This window comes from Poecilia reticulata, chromosome 14, assembly GCF_904066995.2.
Source record: "Poecilia reticulata chromosome 14, P_reticulata-male-v2, whole genome shotgun sequence".
Lineage (NCBI taxonomy): Eukaryota > Metazoa > Chordata > Actinopteri > Cyprinodontiformes > Poeciliidae > Poecilia > Poecilia reticulata.
Window position 1 is genome coordinate 9,391,256 of NC_088843.1, and position 20,764 is coordinate 9,412,019.

Below are 20,764 nucleotides of genomic sequence, written 5' to 3' on the forward strand. Positions count from 1 at the left end.
TTAGCTTCAGTTTCTTCTGTTACTTTCAGTGAAATTGTAATTTTAAGATGCACAGAGAAATCGTTTGTGTTTGCAGCGGCTGTTAGGGTTAGCCTGAGGATGGCACCACGCTCCAGATGGTTCCGTCACACAAAAGGTCAGAAGCATAATGTGGTTTCTCAGCAGACAGACTTAAGTTGGATCAAACAAAACTTTAAACAGAAAGCTTGTCTGAAACTAAACTTTATAGACTGTTCTGACATTTACTATGTTTTCCTATTTGATTAACAAGAGGTTAAAGGGAGATTTGAGTGATTTTTGTGTTGGTGATTTCACCAGCAGCAGAATAAAAAGCTTGTGAAGTCAGTTGACCAACATGACTCGGATTGACCTTTTTTGGGGGGCAAATATTTAACTTTTGGCATTCACATTTCAACTGTTTATTAATATGAGAACTTTTTGGACATGTGTGGGATTTTAAAATTTGCCGTTATTGGATTATCTAAACTAAAGGAATATCTCAACCCACTCTGTGTCGGTTCTTAGATTTGAAAAGGGAAATCCATAAATCACAAACTTCAATGATATAAAAGAAATGTAGTCCATTTACTGCTATATGAACTTTAATTTGCTTTTTGAAAGCAACAGCTGTAAGATCATTAAATCTAAGATGCACATTAAAATATCAAAGTAAATAAATATGTTAAATAGATTATGTAAAAATAAGCACAAATAGCTTTAGTGTTTTAAAAAAATATTCAACTTTAGACTTGGAATTTCTTAGAAATCAGTCAACTAATACATGTGACGGAGATTAGCGATACATAAATATTTCCTGGTAAATTACATTTTATACAGGCAGTTAAAAGGCTGCTCTTTGTAGGTCAGGACCCCCGTCGACTCCGGAGCTGTTGTCTGTTGATCTCGTTGAGAACCACATCTGTCCTCGGTTCTTCGTCAGCTGTAATTATTCTGTCTACAAGTGGATTTCCTGCAATGTACATGTTGGTAAATAATTGTCTATTAAACCTATCCACAATTATTAGCAGCTACGGAAAAGATAGAAGCCAATACTTCATATCTTATCCAGCAGTTTATTTTTTCAAATTTGAAGTACAAGCAGAATCCTATTCATGCATATTCAACACATAATCATGTTGAACTGCCACCTGAATCTTGGAGCTATGCTTAAATTGAGCCTTATTTTTGCTAGTAGCTACACCATACTGGACCTACTGGTCATGTCTGGTACCTTTCTCCAGCGGTCATTAGATGAAATCAAGACATGCGCAGTGACTATATAGCACAATGATTCAAAACGATAACGAAATTATTGCCAATAGCATTAGTAAACATGATTTCACGTACAACTGTTTTCCAGACAGAATGGCCTCAGATTAATAACTATTTAATTCTGCGTGCGATTATTCAGTAATATTTATTTCCAGGTATTTTACATGCATGTGGCGTGTTGGGTCAGTCAAAACGTATTGCAGAAGGCATAACGTTGTTAAAAGTATTAATTCTTGCTTACCAATGCCGCTCATCTGCCCTGATGGCGTACTGGGCAGAAAAGTGGATCTGGACGGCCGACTGCTTTGTGAGGACGTAAAGGAGGTCAGAGGAGACTTCTTTGCGGTTTTCTGTGTTGCAGTGCGACTCCATTCTAAAAGAATGAGGAAATAAAAGAAAATGCCATATATAAGAAAATAAAAAAAGGTTTTTTTTATCTTAAATGCATTGAAAACTATCTTGCGAGTCTTAAGCTACAGGTGCACATTTTCATCCAGACTCACCTAAGTTTTCTGGGAGTCTCATACGGCCGCAGCACAGGTAGATCCTCCACTGCCTTCTGACGGTTTCTTTCGCCGCACAGTGGAACACAAATATGAAGAATCCTACAAAGCGCAAGAAAAATCTTAGTGGATCAGCAACGTTTTTAACTTACTCTTTTGGATACAGGACAGGTGTAGGGTTCAACAACTCACCTTGCAGGGAATTAAAGATGGCGAAGAGGTACATAAATGCCAGATTAACAGGACCCCAGGCAAAAAAGGCGAATCCCCACGTGAGACCCAGGAGGAGGGTGATCCCGATCACGCTGCGTGCGTCCTGCGCCGTGCTGCGGTGCTTGTTGTTATGAGGATTCTGTTTTTTTATCCGGTGCAACTGGACTAAGACCACACCAAACATGACGATGTTGAAGATGAAAATCACACCGAAGTAGGCCACAACTGCCACGTAGAAAGCGATGTCGTTTCTTATCCAGCAGCTGCAAGACAACAAGGAGGAAGAGTGAATAAGCTACTCATTAGTAGTGATTTCATATGGAAGTTTAATTAGGGTTATAAAGGGTCTAAATCTTAATAAATTGGAGAAGTATTGCAAAGAGGAGAGGACATAATTCTTCCTTAATCATGTAGCTTTGGGCCTTATTTGTGTATCATGAACTGAGATTTAAAATCCAATGATGATAATGTAATTTTTTGACTCCTGATATCAAATTTGACTCATTTTAAAACTTGTCAAAGACCAGATAATTTTTATTCATTATGGCCTGACACATAAAAGCTGCACTTGAAAGCGGCATGCTTTATTGTCCAGTGATTGTAGCTGTGAGTAAAACCCACTTTCAGCTGAACTTACAAGTCGTCACTCGTGCCATCTGAAAACTTTCCATAGGACATGAGGCCGTAGTTGTTTTTGTCGATCGCGATCACAATGATGACCACTAGCATTGGGAGTCCCCAGCCCACCAGCGAGAACTTCAGCATGTAGTGGGATATGTTGTCGTTGAAGACTTTCACGAGCGCGTAGTACATGTGGACGCCCTCGAGCCCCATCCAGGTGAAGGAAACCAGTAGGAAGTAGTGAAGGAACCAGGCCGTGGAAATGCAGAGGCCCACGGCTTTGGGATAAAGAGCCAGCCAGGCGTCCACCAGGAAGACCAGGTTGAGCAGCAGAAGTGCCAGGCAAAGCTGGATCAGAATTTTGGATGGGATGTCTTTACGCAGCTTTCTGTTGGGGTGAAAGGATTTAGACGCCAATCGCTGATACATCAGTTGTTAAAAGTTGCTTTACATGCTAAAATTCTTTTACCTTTCCACATTTTCTTCAAATCAAACCGCTATCATCAGTGTCATTTACTGAGATTTGACGTAAGACTAATTAATACTAATGGATTTGCTCTCCCAAATAAAAATCTGAAAACTTACGCGTCGGCATTTAGCATCTTTCAACCCTAAACTAAAAACCTTGTAACATACATTTACAAGGCCTTGCCCTGGGTTAAACAATGTATCAACTCACCCAAATGCCAAGTAAGTGAGGAGAGTTACGAACAGGAAGATGGCAGAAAGTCCACAACCTATATATGTGATGAAGGTGAGGATGGTGGCCTGAGTACGACTGGTAACGGTCTCTCTGGAGATGTCCTTAAAGTGAAATAAATCAAATAGAAGACATCAGAATGACATTCATGTCTGCTATTGTTATTAGACACACAGAGGTGTGAAATCTGCAACAGGTAATTGTGCTTACCAGTAAAATAGCAAAGCTGGTTAAATGGTTGCAGCCACAAACTGTCTCATTGTCGTTGGTTTCTTTGACAAAGCAGCCGTCTGAGTTCCAGCCACCTGCACCTTCTGCAGGAACGGCAACAGTTTCAAAAATGCAGCCTAATCTCAGTCTTTAAGCATGTGTGTTTGTATTTTTTAACTTACTGTTATATGTAAAGTCCCAGAAAACACACACTGCCACAAAATTAGCCTGTAGTTTGGGAAAAGAAGCAAGGTTTCAGTTTCCAAATAAGTATTGTTTAGCTTAAGTCTGGAAAAAAAAAAAAGTATTCAGCAGCTTTTCATTCAAATATCCACCTGATCTCCTCTCAAAGTTTGTTGCTAATGAGCCTGTGAAAAATATCGAGCATTTCCTGTTAGAACTGGACTTACTGGAACAGGTTCCGTGTTTCTCAGGCGAATTACAACACTTTCCTCTAATCCTTTGATTGACAGATTGGCCACGCTTGCTCCCAAGATCCCACTGTTAAGTTTGCGTTGTCCTAATGAGTCATCCTGTGTTTTCATGCAGAGACGCATCAAATCGTTAGTTTGTGGGAAAAAAATCTACTGCACATATTTGCTATTTATTTTGTATTTTATTTGACATCAATGACACTGGTTGACTGTATAGACCTTAAAAAGTGAGCTCTTCTGGTAGAAATTGAACTGGAGCCTGGAGACCAGCTTTTGTTCCTCAGCGGTTAGATTTTGAGTGAGTGAAGGAGGAAGAGTAATGGAGCCCTGAGGGATGGAGGAGTCCTTTAATGCGCTCCTTTTCAACCTTGGATTCCCCCGAACCTGCAGCACATAGGGGAACATACGGGGTGGAGAATAGATCTTTCTCAAGAATATATTTTTCACAATACAACAGAGCTATAATTTCACCAACAGAACCTAAAACGTGTAAATGTATGAAAAGTCTCACAGAAGAGAATATAATTCAGTGCTTGGCAAAAGTGTGCTAAAACTGAGTTATTATCTATGTTTTTTTTCTCCTCAAGCTTTTAAGGAAAAATATGCCTTTACTTGAGGGGCCACAGTCTCACCTGTACGTTAGTTGGATCGAGGATGGAAAAAATTGTCTCCTGAAAGTTGGCGCCATCTGCTGGTTTCACAGAGACAGCCAAAGAAGGGTACAGCAGATTCTCAGCGGTGTTTCCAATCACCAACTTTAACCCCACTGTGTCAACAATCCCAATAATCCTGATGGAACAAAGGAACTGGTTAGTGCCATGCAGAATGATTGATCTATTTAACTATTAACAACATTTTACAAATAAAAAAGGTATGATCATATGTTAAGCATACAATTAAAACTAGTTATTTATGTGCACTACCAGTAAATCAACCTAAATATTCCTGTCTTAGGTCAGCAAAGATTATTATCTTGTGTGTGGTGAATATCCACTTCTGACTTTGAAGAAATTAATAAAAAAATATTTATTGTATATTATTATGACATTTAGCAAATAATATAGCAAAACAAAGTGGAGTTCATTTGCATGTGAACCTTTTGTGTGTCCTTGTTTTTCCTCAATATGGTCAAAACTTAGAGTTAGAGATTTTTTTCTAATTGTCAAAGTGTTGGGAAAAGTTGAATAAGTGAGAGTAACCTGTCAGAGGAGCTCGACAGCTTGTCAGGTGAAGCGTCCAACAGATTGCTGACGATGTTGACGGAGAGACCTCCCAGCTCCTTGCTGACAGTCGGGCCTGACAGAAGCTTCTCCAGCTGTGACACCAGCTGATCTATCTGCGCTGCGGTCAGTTTTGACACGTCTTGAGCCAGTGCAAGAAGGTCCTTGGCTTGGCTTTCGGCTGCAGTGAACAAAATAGAAGAGAGGTTACGTTCTGAAAAATGATCACTGTTATCTTCCCAGAAACCAAAGGAGCAAACACAGAAAGAACATAGCTCTGTTGAAGTGCACAGTAGAGCTATGTTAATTAGTTAATAGCTGAAAGACTATTTTTGTCTGAGCAATCTAGATGTTGCAAAAACCAAATAATTCTAATCATTATATACATTACACCGTCACCTATAGTGCAACGCGGTGGTGGCACTCTTATGTAGTGGGATTTAAAAAAAATTATTATTAGCAAGGTCTTTTGACATTTATCAGAAATTGAAAAGGACCAAAAGCACAAAACAATGACAACTCTGAAGATGTTAAGGTTTACATATTTAAACTGGTTGAGTCAAAGCCCAAATGCAAGTTAAAATAAAAGTTAATGCTACAACATGAGCTGGAAAAAAAATTATGTGGCAACAAACCTGTTCCATTTCCTGTTGAACTCACTGAGGTGGTCACAGAAACAAATCCACTTGTTGTGCTTCTAGTTATGTTTGATGACGGCTTCCCTCCAGCAGCAGTTGTGGGCACTGATGGGGCCCGTGTTGTGTTCTGTTGTGTTTTTGGGGTTGTTGTTGGAGTCAATGTGTTGTTGTTTGGTTGTATTGTTGGTTTCACTGTTGTCACATTCGTAATGACTGTCACATTTGGACCAATTGTAGAGTTTATAGGATTAGTTGCATTTTGGCTTAGTGTCACGTTTGGGCTAGCTGTTGTATTTAGGCTAGTAACATTTGGGCTAGCTGTTGTATTTAGGCTAGTAACATTTGGGCTAGCTGTTGTATTTAAGCTAGTAACATTTGGGCTAGCTATTGTATTTAAGCTAGTAACATTTGGGCTAGCTGTTGTATTTAGGCTAGTAACATTTGGGCTAGCTGTTGTATTTAGGCTAGTAACATTTAGGCTAGCTGTTGTATTTAAGCTAGTAACATTTGGGCTAGCTGTTGTATTTAGGCTAGTAACATTTGGGCTAGCTGTTGTATTTAGGCTAGTAACATTTGGGCTAGCTGTTGTATTTAGGCTAGTAACATTTGGGCTAGCTGTTGTATTTAAGCTAGTAATGTTTGGGCTAGCTGTTGTATTTAGGCTAGTAACATTTGGGCTAGCTGTTGTATTTAAGCTAGTAACGTTTGGGCTAGCTGTTGTATTTAAGCTAGTAACATTTGGGCTAGCTGTTGTATTTAAGCTAGTAACATTTGGGCTAGCTGTTGTATTTAGGCTAGTCACGTTGGGACTAATTGTCACATTTGGGCTTGTTGTGGGAGATACAACACATTGGTCTTTCAAATGTACAACAACATTTTCTCCAGTTTGGCTGCAATGAAAAAGAAGTAAATCACTGTATTATTTGAAAGCATAGTTTCCATGGGATATGTTTCAGAAACAACCATGCAAAGATAACAGTAATACTGAGTTGGTAATTTTGTAAAACTTTACTTGTAGCCTAAAGTGAGATCATACGAACCATGTGAGGAGGTTAGATCCCTCTATTTTGACACAAAAGTCATCTGGGCTTATCTCACTATCAGTATAATTGAACTGGAAGTCTAGTGAGTTGGCATTAATTTCTGCGCTTCCACAAATTGCTGCAACACAAAACAACAGCTACATTAAATACACACGTTATTTTTTAACCTGAATCAAATTGTAGTGAATAGATTGAGATACTTACCTCCTCGTCTCACTTGCCCATCATACTGGATCTTTTCTTCAAGTACAAACACATTTAAAACAGCTTCTGCCACTGAACAAATGGATACTTCCTGTGCAAAACCTAATATCACTCTGCAACTCAACCTTCAATCAAAAGAAAAGAATAAAATTGTTTTTAAAAGGTTTCCAACATATGAGCATACGGGTGACTCTAAGAAAATTTGTATATCACTGAAAAGCTAAGTTACTTCAGTAATTCAATTCATTTGTACAAATGTTGACTTTCTGTTAAACATTTCCCAATTCTTTGCTGGAACCTTCTTTTACACATATTACTGCAATAAATTAGAATATGTGTTCAGATGAGGCTCATTTGTGAGATAAGTGTCAGCCGGAAAAACAAAACAAACTTTAGGCAGGTATTAAACATAACTTATATGATACCCACACTGTTTTTATTGGTCTGATGTAATATTCTAATCCTAAATATCATCTTTTTCTAAAAAAAATAAATAAATAAAGGCTTGAAAACATCAGTAATTAATCTATAAAATCTGTTTTATCTCAACTGTTTTGCTGAATGACCTAAATTTAGAGTTTAAGTTAGGTGATTTTCAGGTCTATCAACACATTTATACAAGTGTCATCAAATAATAATAATAATAATAATACATTTTATTTCAAAGGCGCCTTTCTGGCACTCAAGGACACCGTACAATAGTAAAAAACTGTGACAGAAACAATTAAAATGTAACAAGTAAAAGTAGATAAAAATAAATAAAACAAAACAATGTATCTATATAAAAACTATGTAAAATCAGGCAAACCAATTGTGTCATGTGGAAAAGGCAGATCTAAAAAGGTGTGTTTTGAGTTCGGTTTTAAAATTTGATAATGACTTTATGTTTCTAAGGTATGGTGGTAATGAGTTCCAGAGTTGGGGAGCAGAGCGACTGAAAGCTCTGCTCCCCATGGTGGTGAGACGGGCAGAGGGGACAGTGAAATGGATTGAGGAGGATGATCTGAGGGAGCGAGAGGGAATGGCAATATGAATAAGATTTGAAAGATATGGTGGGGAGAGATTGTAAAGGGCCTTGAAAGTGTACAGAAGAATTTTGTAATCTATGCGGAACTTGGTGGGCAGCCAGTGGAGTCTTTGCAGGACAGGAGTGATGTGGTGCATGGATGGGGTTTTGGTAATGATACGGGCAGCTGAATTCTGGACCAGTTGGAGCTTATGAAGAGATTTCTGGGTGAGACCAAACAGAAGGGAGTTGCAATAGTCCAGGCGTGATGTCACAAGACAGTGAACAAGGATGGCAGTGGAATGGGGAGTAAGGGAGGGGCGGAGGCGGTTGATGTTGCGTAGGTGAAAATAAGCCGAGCGGGTAATGTTATTAATATGAGACTGGAAAGACAGAGTGCTGTCAAGGATGACACCCAGACTCTTTACCTGAGGGGAGGGAGAAACGGGACAGTTATCAATTACAAGACTGAAGCTTTTGATTTTGGCCAGAGTAGATTTGGTACCAATGAGAAGAACCTCTGTTTTATCACTGTTAAGCTGAAGCAGATTTGAGGAGAACCAGGATTTTATTTCAGTCAAGCAGTCAGTAAGCGAAGACGGTGGGAGGTTGGAGGCGGGCTTACTGGAAACATAGAGCTGGGTGTCATCCGCATAACAGTGGAAATCAATGCCATACAAATGAACTACTTTGCAGTGTGGGCAGGTGACTAGTCCTGCTATAAAATGAAGGTACGTCAATAAAGCCTGGACTTACTTTGTTCCACTCATTTCACAGTCCACACTGGCATTCTGAAATTGTACAACGGCGATATTGATAAACATGCACAAAAATGTAAATTACACATGTGATCTATTCATTTTGCATTGTTGGATATTATTCTGTGTTACTTGTTTATTGTTATATTTTCGTTTCTTAAAATTATACCTGATAAATTTAGCACAACCTACCACTTTAATGATGCTTATAAAATTGTTTAGTCAGGAGAAATTCAGAACTTGACTTTTTTTGGTAGTATTATTGAGCTTTGGCTTCTACTTACCCTGTATTCAGATGCAATGGTGGCCAATGATTGACATGTAACACTGCAACAAAACATTAAAAACAAAACTTCAAGTGTCAGTTAGCGTGACTATGTTTTTCTGTTTTTGATTTTTTATTGTTCTAAATAAGTAAATAGATCATTTTGTCTTTGCGAACTGAAAACAACATTTACAGAAAAAGTATTGTTACAAATCAAGGAGCAAAACATACTTTGTACTGATGGAGCAGTTTGGTCGTTGTGCCAGAGCTGAAATCTGCAAATGTAAGTAAATATTATCGTCTGATACATGAAGAGCATGTAGCAAGAGTGATTAATAAACAGGGAGGTTACCAGAGATGAAAGAGATGAAGAGTTTATTGTTGGATCTTGTAGTGAAATGGAAAAAGTGTAGTACGCGTCTGAAAACAAAAACACGAATTACAACGTAAATTTTGTATTGATTTTGATAACGATGAGAGGCATTAATTTGACCGATGAAATACTAACCAGATCTGTTGCAGTAGGAAGAGCAGCTACAACTGTTCCCTAAAAAAGAAAGAAGAAAAAATACATAAAAATCTAAATACTATGTGCATTTTAAATATATTTTAAATAAATACCTCACCTGTCGCACAGTCTGTTAAGTTTATTGGTGGAATGACATACTCAGGCCCAGACTCCACACTGATAAATGACAAACATCACATTTTGTTAAATTTGTTCATTTAACTTTATATGCTTATACCAGCTCTTTGCATATTTTAAAAGTAAAAATATTCTGCCACTGCATGACACAGAAAGAACATGTTGGCTTATTAATGAAATTTCTTTATGTCTTTTATCCAATGAGTCAAAGATTTGCACATTGAAAATAATTATTTTAGATTGAGGACATCTGTAAAGATGATTCATTTGTTCATCTCAAATGCAGGAAAACATCAGGAGGTTAATTTAGATTCAACACTAAAATCTGTGAAGGAGTCAGAGGACCTGAGGGTCTTTCTCTCCGCATCAGTATAGGAAAGTATGAGCCTGTTACTGGTATCAATATCAAGCACATACATTTATGCTTGACATTCCAGAAAAATCTAAATGTTCTTTTGTTAAAGACATTTTCTGAATGATCAAACCCAGTGAAGTCTTTGAAGTATATGTGTCCCTTTTGATGAATTTCCACTTAATTGTGCATGATTGTCGTGATCAGTCGAATTGTTCTACATCAGGACTGCAACACATTGCTGTCGTAAACATGCTGAGCAGATACCAAACCCCTTACCATGACGGGTCCAGCGGACCAGAATAGATGCAGCTGTTTGGCTCCCCTAAGTTACTGTTGCACTGGTTTTGAAGCCGATCTGTTCAGAAAGATCAAGACTTTGTTACAAATGAGAAGCTTCTGAGGTTGGTAAAAAGTCCAAGGTATTACTCACTCTGTTCATCTATCCTGTTTCCCACCACATGGATGTCAGAGGAACGTTTGCTGGCTGCACAGAGCGTTTGGAGGATACAGCATGATGGTATTTTGTGACTCAGCCCAAGCATGATGGTGCACTTGGTATGACTGAAACATATCCACAGTTTTATCGAAAACAAGAATGGAGATATGCATGTGTCAAATATGAGAGCTATGTTATTTCACTTACTTTATTGCAGTTTTTATAGAGCAGGACACTTCCATTCCCTGTTAAAACACAAACCGGACTATGTTATTCAGTACTTCTCCTCACCATAAGACCTATTGCTGCATGTGATTATTAACTTACTTGAAAAACCAAAGCCGTGTCATTGCTAAAAAAGAAAAAAATTATAATAATATCAACATTGTCACAAAAGAGATGTAAGAAGAAAAAGTCCTGTAAAGGTGCTGCCTAATTCAGCTGACATTATTTTGGATAACCTGTCATGTTGAATTATAGCCATTTATTTTTTTGCAATTCAGTACAAATCAAACATATACTGTTATATGGATGCTAGAATATTAATAGATTATTTTACCCACTCACTTAAGGTCATTTTTCATACCTGCTTTGCGTCAAACTGTTGCTGTTCTGGAGGACGGCACGCTTCCTCCTTGACAGTCCTGAAGGCGAGGCTTGAGGATTCAGTCCTAGATTAGTTGATTGCGTTAACGCTGGCAATAAAGTTGACAGGCTGGTGATCAAATGTGACAAGATGGGATTGGGTGTAGTTGTGGCTGGACTGTTGCTTTGTGACGCTGTAGTTGTCACTGTAGTTGGACCGTTGCTTCTTAGAGCTGTAGTTGTTGGAGTTGTTGGAGTTGTCAGAGTTGTCGGACCGTTCCTTCTTAGACCTGTAGTTGTTGGAGTTGTCGGACCGTTGCTTCTTAGCGCTGTAGTTGTCGGACCGTTGCTTCTTAGCGCTGTAGTTGTCGGACCGTTGCTTCTTAGCGCTGTAGTTGTCGGACCGTTGCTTCTTAGGGCTGTAGTTATTGGAGTTGTCGGACCGTTGCTTCTTAGCGCTGTAGTTGTTGGAGTTGTCGGACCGTTGCTTCTTACCTCTGTAGTTGTTGGAGTTGTCAGATTTGTCGGACCGTTGCTTCTTAGAGCTGTAGTTGTTGGAGTTGTCGGACCGTTGCTTCTTACCTCTGTAGTTGTTGGAGTTGTCAGATTTGTCGGACCGTTGCTTCTTAGAGTTGTAGTTGTTGGAGTTGTCGGACCGTTGCTTCTTAGCGCTGTAGTTGTTGGAGTTGTCAGATTTGTCGGACCGTTGCTTCTAAGCGCTGTAGTTGTTGGAGTTGTCAGATTTGTCGGACCGTTGCTTCTAAGCGCTGTAGTTGTCGGAGTTGTCAGATTTGTCGGACCGTTGCTTCTAAGCGCTGTAGTTGTTGGAGTTGTCAGATTTGTCGGACCGTTGCTTCTTAGAGCTGTAGTTGTTGGAGTTGTCGGACCGTTGCTTCTTACCTCTGTAGTTGTTGGAGTTGTCAGATTTGTCGGACCGTTGCTTCTTAGAGCTGTAGTTGTTGGAGTTGTCGGACCGTTGCTTCTTACCTCTGTAGTTGTTGGAGTTGTCAGATTTGTCGGACCGTTGCTTCTTAGCGCTGTAGTTGTTGGAGTTGTCAGATTTGTCGGACCGTTGCTTCTAAGCGCTGTAGTTGTTGGAGTTGTCAGATTTGTCGGACCGTTGCTTCTAAGCGCTGTAGTTGTCGGAGTTGTCAGATTTGTCGGACCGTTGCTTCTAAGCGCTGTAGTTGTTGGAGTTGTCAGATTTGTCGGACCGTTGCTTCTAAGCGCTGTAGTTGTTGGACTTGTCGGATTTGTCGGACCGTTGCTTCTTAGCGCTGTAGTTGTCGGGGTTGTCGGACCGTTGCTTCTTAGAGCTGTAGTTGTTGGAGATGTCAGATTTGTCGGACCGTTGCTTCTTAGAGCTGTAGTTGTCGGGGTTGTCGGACCGTTGCTTCTTAGTGCTATAGTTGTTGCAGTAGCAGCTGCAGTGCTGCTTTGTGTTGCAGTAGTTTCTACAGCAGTAGTTGTCATGTTGCTATTTGTTGCAGTAGTTCCTGCCGCAGTAGTTGTCATGTTGCTATTTGTTGCAGTAGTTCCTCCCGCTGTAATTGTCATGTTGCTATTTGTTGCAGTAGTTCTTGCAGCAGTAGTTGTCATGTTGCTATTTGTTGCAGTAGTTCCTGCAGCAGTAGTTGTCATGTTGCTATTTGTTGCAGTAGTTCCTGACGCTGTAGTTGTCATGTTGCTATTTGTTGCAGTAGTTCCTGACGCTGTAGTTGTCATGTTGCTATTTGTTGCAGTAGTTCTTGCAGCAGTAGTTGTCATGTTGCTATTTGTTGCAGCAGTTCCTGCAGCTGTAGTTGTCATGTTGCTATTTGTTGCAGTAGTTCCTGCCACAGTAGTTGTCATGTTGCTGTTTGTTGCAGTAGTTCCTGCCGCGGTAGTTGTCATGTTGCTATTTGTTGCAGTAGTTCCTGCCGCGGTAGTTGTCATGTTGCTATTTGTTGCAGTAGTTCCTGCAGCAGTAGTTGTCATGTTGCTATTTGTTGCAGTAGTTCCTGCCGCGGTAGTTGTCATGTTGCTATTTGTTGCAGTAGTTCCTGCCGCGGTAGTTGTCATGTTGCTATTTGTTGCAGTAGTTCCTGCCGCGGTAGTTGTCATGTTGCTATTTGTTGCAGTAGTTCCTGCAGCAGTAGTTGTCATGTTGCTATTTGTTGCAGTAGTTCCTGCCGCTGTAATTGTCATGTTGCTATTTGTTGCAGTAGTTCCTGCAGCTGTAGTTGTCATGTTGCTATTTGTTGCAGCAGTTCCTGCAGCTGTAGTTGTCATGTTGCTATTTGTTGCAGTAGTTCCTGCAGCAGTAGTTGTCATGTTGCTATTTGTTGCAGTAGTTCCTGCAGCTGTAGTTGTCATGTTGCTATTTGTTGCAGTAGTTCCTGCCGCAGTAGTTGTCATGTTGCTATTTGTTGCAGTAGTTCCTGCCGCAGTAGTTGTCATGTTGCTATTTGTTGCAGTAGTTCCTGCCGCAGTAGTTGTCATGTTGCTATTTGTTGCAGTAGTTCCTGCCGCAGTAGTTGTCATGTTGCTATTTGTTGCAGTAGTTCCTGCCGCAGTAGTTGTCATGTTGCTATTTGTTGCAGTAGTTCCTGCCGCAGTAGTTGTCATGTTGCTATTTGTTGCAGTAGTTCCTGCCGCAGTAGTTGTCATGTTGCTATTTGTTGCAGTAGTTCCTGCCGCAGTAGTTGTCATGTTGCTATTTGTTGCAGTAGTTCCTGCAGCTGTAGTTGTCATGTTGCTATTTGTTGCAGTAGTTCCTGCCGCAGTAGTTGTCATGTTGCTATTTGTTGCAGTAGTTCCTGCCGCAGTAGTTGTCATGTTGCTATTTGTTGCAGTAGTTCCTGCCGCAGTAGTTGTCATGTTGCTATTTGTTGCAGCAGTTCCTGCAGCTGTAGTTGTCATGTTGCTATTTGTTGCAGTAGTTGATGCAGCTGTTGATGTTATGTTGCCATCAAAGGCTGTGCTTCCTTCTGCTGTAACTGTTTTGTTGCTGATTGATGCCTTTGATGTTGTCGCTGTTGTTTTGTTGTCATTCAATGTCGTCGTTGCTGCAACTGTGGTTGTTGTGTTGTCGTGTAACTCAGTTGTCGAAGCTGGTGTTGTGACGTTTTCAGTTACTGGTGTTGCTGTTGCAGCTGCAGTTGTGATATTACTATTTATCATTGCTTCTATTGTTGTTGTGTCGTTGCCATTTATCGTTGTTGCATCCGTAGTTGTTGTGTTGAACTGTAACACTGTTGCACTATAGTTTTGCGGTAAAGTGTAAAATGCTGTTGTGGATTTATAAGTCTGTGTCGTTGCCACTTGTTCTGTCACATTTGCAGTTTGCTGGTATGTGGATGCAGTCGTTGTTGCTCCTTCGTATGGAAACAAGCAGTGCCCCAGCTCTTTTCGGAAAACCTGGTCAAGCTGAAAGAAAATAACCATGATCACATTTACTTACAGGATTCAGATGTCAAAATTCTGGTAATATAATCGGATGTTGGCCTCCAGCTATTTTCCTTACGTACCCAGGCAATGATGTCGGATTCATTCTTACTCGGTCCAGTGACATCCACGTTGACATCAAGGAAATAAAACACTACTATAAAAAAAGTCAAACAACATTTAGAAGAATAATGTCAAAGTCCATTTCGTAATGGCTGATTAGTACATTCCAAAAGAGATGTTCCTTCACAAAGCCCTTTTTGGGTAAAATAGTTTTCTACGTTTGTACTGTTGGTGAGACATATCTGTCGTTTGTTTACCTGGGGTCTGTGCGGTGGTTGCAGAAGTAGGAGTGATGGATGAAGCAGCAGAAGATTGACTACGAGAAACTTCAACTGATTGGAAAAAATGGAAAATCTGTTAAAATGCATATTCAAATACAAGACGATGACCTCAAACATTATTGCTGTTGCAAAGATCAGCTGCTGAGTTATCGTTTAAGTAATCTGAGGAATTTGATTCACAAAATTATTCACTGTGTTTGTATTACAATGACATAATTTGACCACTTGCCCACCTTTGGGTTTGTTTCTCTGTTATACAGCTACATGTATTACAGCTGCGTCATATTTTCGCTGAGTTTGATTTACCTGCTGTAGTTGTAGGAGTGTGAAAAGTAGAGGAAGCAGCTTGGGAGCTTGGAACAACAGATGTTTCACCTGCTGAAGAATAAAAAACTTTTAATTTCATTTTTCTTTTCAGTTTGTGATCTTTGTCTTAATATGACAGTTAAATTTGTTGTTTAATATGCTACATCTTTATTTTCTCCATCATTCTGTCTGTAGCTATGAATCAATAGAGGTATAAAGAAATATTGTGGGAATTTAAAGTTTGCATTGTAAAAGTGACCAATTATCCTTGTTTTGTCTTCAGCACTGTTGTTTTCAGGTCTGCCTTATTTCTGATTTTAGGCTGCACAAGCCGTAGCATATTATTTACCTGAGGTTTGTGCAGCTGTTGTTGATGTGGCGATGCTGGAGGGAGCAGTGGAGGTCAGTTGACCAAAAGCTTGACCTGATTAGAGAAATAAAACAGTAAGGAGTTGTATCTTTTGATTTAGTCTGGCTGGGTTTTTCAATGACACATTCAGGCACCAGTCATTCACACCCTGTCTGTTTGCCCTAAAAGGAGCCGTGTTAAAGAGTTACATCACACCAATCACTAAGAAATATCACAGAATGGCCTCAGTCTTAGTCACAGTCACAGGAAGAAGCTTTCTGATCAAGAAAAGTTGCGCAACGACTGCTTCAAAAATTGCAAGGTAACAAGCTGCAGTCCAGAGGTGCTGAGATATTCTTTGAGTCAGCCTGGAATCAATGTTGATAAACAGGTTACAGTATGAAAGGAAAGGAATTTAACATGCTGGTATGATGAACTACGAGGAATGCAGACGTGGTCGATTAATAGTGGAGGTGGATTCAATGCTCCGCCACTTTTGTTTGCCAATAGTCTTTGTTCAAGTCTTTAGTCATACTGCGGGTGATGTCAGAGCTCACCTGATAGGAGGACAATAAGTAGATGTATCTTCAGCCACATTGCATATGTAACACAAGAACCAGGTTTCTTCAGTCTGTGAAATAATTAACAGTTAGTACGTACGTAGTGGAAAGTTTTGATCAAAGCTAGACATCTCTTTGTGACAAGAAACACCAAACAACTTGGATAAAATCCCTGACAAGCTTATCTTTAAATTTCATCAGTCTGTCTGATCTTTGTCACAGAAGCAATGAGACACAAACTCAAAAGCCTTATGTAACAGAACAAACACTGTTATTCAACCAAATCAGTCAGAAGTGGAAACATAAATATTGGTATCAAAAGATTGATATCACTACATTCACCTCTTGGTACTTGTTTGATGTTTGCTGCATGTTGCACTGAGATTTTTTCTGAGTTTTTTTGTTGTGAAGAAACACTTCCTGTTTCTGTTTGCAGGGCCTGCAAGTTTGTGTTATGATCAAATTAAAGTCAGACGTTCGTATATTTGTCCCTTTGCAGAACAATTTTAATGTCACCCTTAAAGGGACATGCAAATGAGTTTATTGATCAACCACACCTGAATTTGTCCACACAGTCTGCGTTTTGTTTCTCAACTTTTACAACGATATTCACAGTACAGGGAAGAAACTATTAGTAACTAATCTGGCTCTCTGCATGGGGTGATTAAGAGTTTGGAAACGTTTATGCCTGAGCTTTAATTTCCTTATAAATGTCTTTAGATGTCGCCTTAATGTTTCCACATCATTTTCTTTCTTCATGATGGTATTAATTTTGTCCATGTTGATCTAGGACTCGTTTTACTAACACTCAATTATTAGCTTAGGCCAACATCTAACACTTTTATCTGTGGGACAAAGAAGTCGTACCCTTCCACAACTGTATGAAAGTTAGAAATCTCAATGGTGTTTATATCTGAGGGATCAGGTTAATGTGGCACCTTTGGGAATCTGGAAATTGTACTCAAGGATAAATCAGATTTGTGGAGGTCCTAAAGTTCTCTTCCTCAAATGTTGCCAGATTTATTTTATTATGCCATACAAGGAATCTGTATTTTAGAGGTGTCGCTCTAAAATACATCCGCAGAGTGATTCTGTTTGAATAACATCTTGTGATGTTGTAAACCCGTTAAATTCATAAAGCCATTACACTGTCACCTGGGCTTTCCTATATACGTCTAAATTAAAGCAAGTGAATTTGAAATTCTATCAAAGAGACATTTATTTAGTTATTTTGTTATTGTGAAATAGAAATTCTTCTTACTAACCTAAAACAGGAATGGTTTAGTCTCATTTAGTATCAGATAGTGTGGGGGAAATGGTTTCCAATGTTTGAACCAAAAATCTACTAATTTGCTAAAAGCTTTTATAGTCCAAGAAAAAATGTCTCTGTGTTTAAAGTGATGACAATAACAGAACGAGTGGAACAGCATAATTAATCTATGATGTTTATCTTGAAAGAGGACTCAATGACTTTGTTGTTCAATTCTTGAATATTTCCTTATACTGTTTCTAGCAGTAGCAGTGGGTCACTGCAGAAAAACTGCAGTTTCTACGGTTACTAACTTTGCCTTTTAAATTAAATCATATTAGAAGTAAGTTAAAATGAATAATTTGTATTTTATCAAATGAAAAGATTAGTACAGTATTTAAAGATCATTTGCTAAATGTTTCATGGTGGCATCTTAAAAAAATGCAGAAACTACAACTTTGTTAAAAATACATTTGGTTTTGGAACAAAACTTTTTACATTTTAATATGAACTAAGAAGCATAAACCAATTAAGAATTTTTACGTTTAAATTACTCTTAATTTTCCTGATTTTGAAACACATCATATCTTTTTAAAAATCTTTTAATGCTGGTTTGATTAAAACCATTTTATACATACGATTTTAAAAAATGTTACTGATAAAACTTCCTTTAAGATGTTAGCTTTTGAGTGTCGGCCGATGTCGTGGATTAGCATCGGGGACAAAAATAAAAAAATTGAAAACACCCTGACACTGACATCAGTAATGGAAAGCAAACAGAGTTTGTTGTATTATATTGTGCAGAAGTTTCCATTAATATGGTGCTCGGTTGCTCAGATTAGACTCCATCACAGAAGGCTATGAGGCTGTATTGTTACTCTTCAGTGAACCAAGTAAAGATTACTTGAAATCTGATGCCTCATTTGCTGTGTAAGTTTTATTGCAAGCAATTCGATCTGGCTGAGAACTGGAAGGAGAAATCATTTGTGAAGCTTTGTGAACGAAACTAATAAATGGAGCATGAAGGCATTATATTTTAGTTAAAATTCTAATTATTGCTTTTCAGAATATACAATTATCTTAGCTATGTTAAACCCAGTAAAGTCATCTGTTGACATTTGTCTCAGATAGGAGAACTTTGATTAGCTCAGAGCCGAGTTTGAATCCTCAAAGAGCGTTGGCTTTTTGCCTGGATAACGAACATTATTCAATATTCGAGATAAAATATTAATGTCTAGACTTTGAACAAATGTTCCAGTCTTTTGTGGATTGCTTAGATAATCAGAATGACAGCTGAGATTTTATGAAGATCTTTAAACATGGTACCAGGTCTAGTTTTTGGTTTGGGTTCAGCACAGTTGGCTAGTAACCTCATTTGAAAGATATTTTAACGTACTTGTTTTGAATGACATGTATCAGTACATAAAACACAAAAAGATGTATTTAAAAACTACTTATATGTTTTTAAGTGCATGATTTAGACTTAAGATGAGCTGGTTCTAATCAAAAAGCGCACAACACCACCACCAGAACTTTTACCTGACAGAAGAGCCCAATGTGTGCTGGCAAAACAATCTGCCCAAATGAACTGATGGAGCTCCCATAATGTCTTCATTTCCATGGAGCATAACTTCCCACAGCAGAATCCAAGGAAAGCTAAACCACAAAGCTAACCACGAACATTTTCCTGGCTGAAACAGACCCGACTCCAGCTGCTGGCGGCGTGTTTCTCTACTGTGATTTTCTCATGCAGAGTCCAGGCACTCCTTCCAAACGTCAGTCCCAGCAAGTGGACGTCAGCTGTATTCGCTTTAGCTCAAGCGTGTGTCACTCAACAATGAAGAAAGTATTAAAAGGAACTTCTTGTTTGTGCACCAGATCTTAGATCTCTCTAAACCAGAAATATGTATTGTACACCAACAGGTTTCCTGAAGGGTTTCTGGAAGGCAAGAGACCTGCGTTTCTATTTTTGTTTGGCATTTAAGGTGTGCCTCAGGGTGTGTCCTCACCTTCTCAGTGTTCTCTTTGATAGACGTAAAACAAAAGGCGTCTCCAAGGCAACCCTGCGGACCTCAAAGTGCCCTGGCTTTGAAACATTTAGTGCTGGATGAAAATGTCAGGCACCGCTGTGTCTGTCATGGTATGAATGAGGTGATCGTCACTGTAGCAGAATTATCACTTACGGTACATTGATTCATATTTGTGGCTTGTAGAGCTGCATTTAAACCAACACATCCTTGAGCAAAGCAGCACACTGAAGCGTAGGCGGTTGGTGTGAGGTGTGTCACAGAAGTAGCTGGACTTGGACATTTCCAACTGGTTCCAAAGTTAACTATAAAAGGATCATATCGAGCTAGGCGGTTTTATTGTGGTCAAATATCACATATTCACTGTTTTACAGAAACAATGCTTTTTCTTCTTTGACAAATACAATAAATCAAAGATCATGGAAATTGTAGTACAGGGCGTCCTTCCCAGCGCAGCAGGGAGTTTGTGTTTGTGTGTGTTTAACAGACATGTTCGGTAAAAAGAAAACATGAATAGGTATTTTATTGTAATGTAAGCTATACATGCTGAGTTGAACAAATATATATTTTTTTAGAATATTACTATTGTCCAGGTCAGGTCCAGGTTTTTAAATTTACATTCAGCTTGAGCTGCTACTGGCTAACCTTGACCTGTGGCATAGAGATGTGAATCATGACTGGAAAAATTAATTCCTGATGCAAACGGCTGAAGTAATGCTCCCCTCAGAGACCAGCTGCAGAGGTCTGTAAAATGAGGGGAGCTCAGAGGAGAGTCCCAGTTTACCAGATCTTCTACTCCCAGTACCTGATGTCTGATAAACTACAGAGTATGGATGGATAAATGATTTGTGGAAATAGTTCTGGAGTTTTGTTGGGGGTTTTTTTCCCACCATTTTGCTTTGAATACAACAAAAACCTCTTATTTATCTATTTCATTAGCTACTTAACATGCTATCTTTGTGGCTTAACTGGTTAGTAACCCAAAGCACAATTCACTTCCTCAAGATAGCTCTAAAGATTTCCATGTTTTTGTGATATATTGCGAAATGTCAGATAAGCCTTGCTCTTGCAGTGCAGCAGAGCCGTCTTGTTTTCCCTGCATCACCGCTTCCGTCCACCAGAGGTCCCAAAGGAGCTCACCTGCTCATGCTCTCATTCACCTGTTTTTGGGATTCAGCCTTCGCCAGATTGTGTTTTGGCATTCAACCAAGTGTTGCAGACTGGTTTTGTAATGCCTGTTTCTCAGGACTCTGGTTTTATTTTCCATTTAATCCATGCTTTTATTTGCAGGACAACCTGTCAACATGCAGTAATACCTTTAAGCTCCGGTTTTGAATCCATCTGAAAAGCCCCATCTGTCTGTCTGTTATTGTGAGTGTTTTGGATCTTTTCAC

General features: G+C 39.1%; 1 protein-coding gene across 4 annotated transcripts; it reads right to left on the minus strand.

The window, feature by feature from the left end:
- Positions 1-584: 584 nt before the first annotated feature.
- On the minus strand, positions 585-19,271 carry LOC103475437 (uncharacterized). 4 transcript variants are annotated; one of them, XM_081615521.1, is made up of 33 exons: positions 18,883-19,271; positions 16,092-16,165; positions 15,535-15,609; positions 15,186-15,257; positions 14,856-14,930; positions 14,619-14,692; positions 11,400-14,517; positions 11,111-11,342; positions 10,852-10,876; positions 10,732-10,769; positions 10,519-10,649; positions 10,365-10,443; positions 9,714-9,772; positions 9,596-9,634; positions 9,440-9,507; positions 9,319-9,362; positions 9,107-9,149; positions 8,821-8,855; positions 7,059-7,183; positions 6,852-6,972; positions 5,809-6,701; positions 5,153-5,354; positions 4,586-4,742; positions 4,173-4,337; positions 3,930-4,052; positions 3,702-3,747; positions 3,520-3,623; positions 3,289-3,413; positions 2,626-2,997; positions 1,968-2,251; positions 1,776-1,877; positions 1,514-1,645; positions 585-970 (listed from the first exon to the last, which is right to left on the minus strand). In XM_081615521.1, the coding sequence occupies exons 1-33, from the start codon at positions 18,969-18,971 to the stop codon at positions 864-866; spliced, it is 7,428 nt and encodes a 2,475-aa protein (XP_081471647.1). In that variant the 5' UTR covers positions 18,972-19,271; the 3' UTR covers positions 585-863. The 4 variants fall into 4 exon arrangements, with proteins under 4 accessions (XP_081471647.1, XP_081471645.1, XP_081471646.1 ...); XM_081615519.1 differs by having other exon boundaries at positions 11,111-14,517; positions 15,186-15,254; XM_081615520.1 differs by having other exon boundaries at positions 11,111-14,517; positions 14,619-14,689.
- Positions 19,272-20,764: the final 1,493 nt, after the last annotated feature.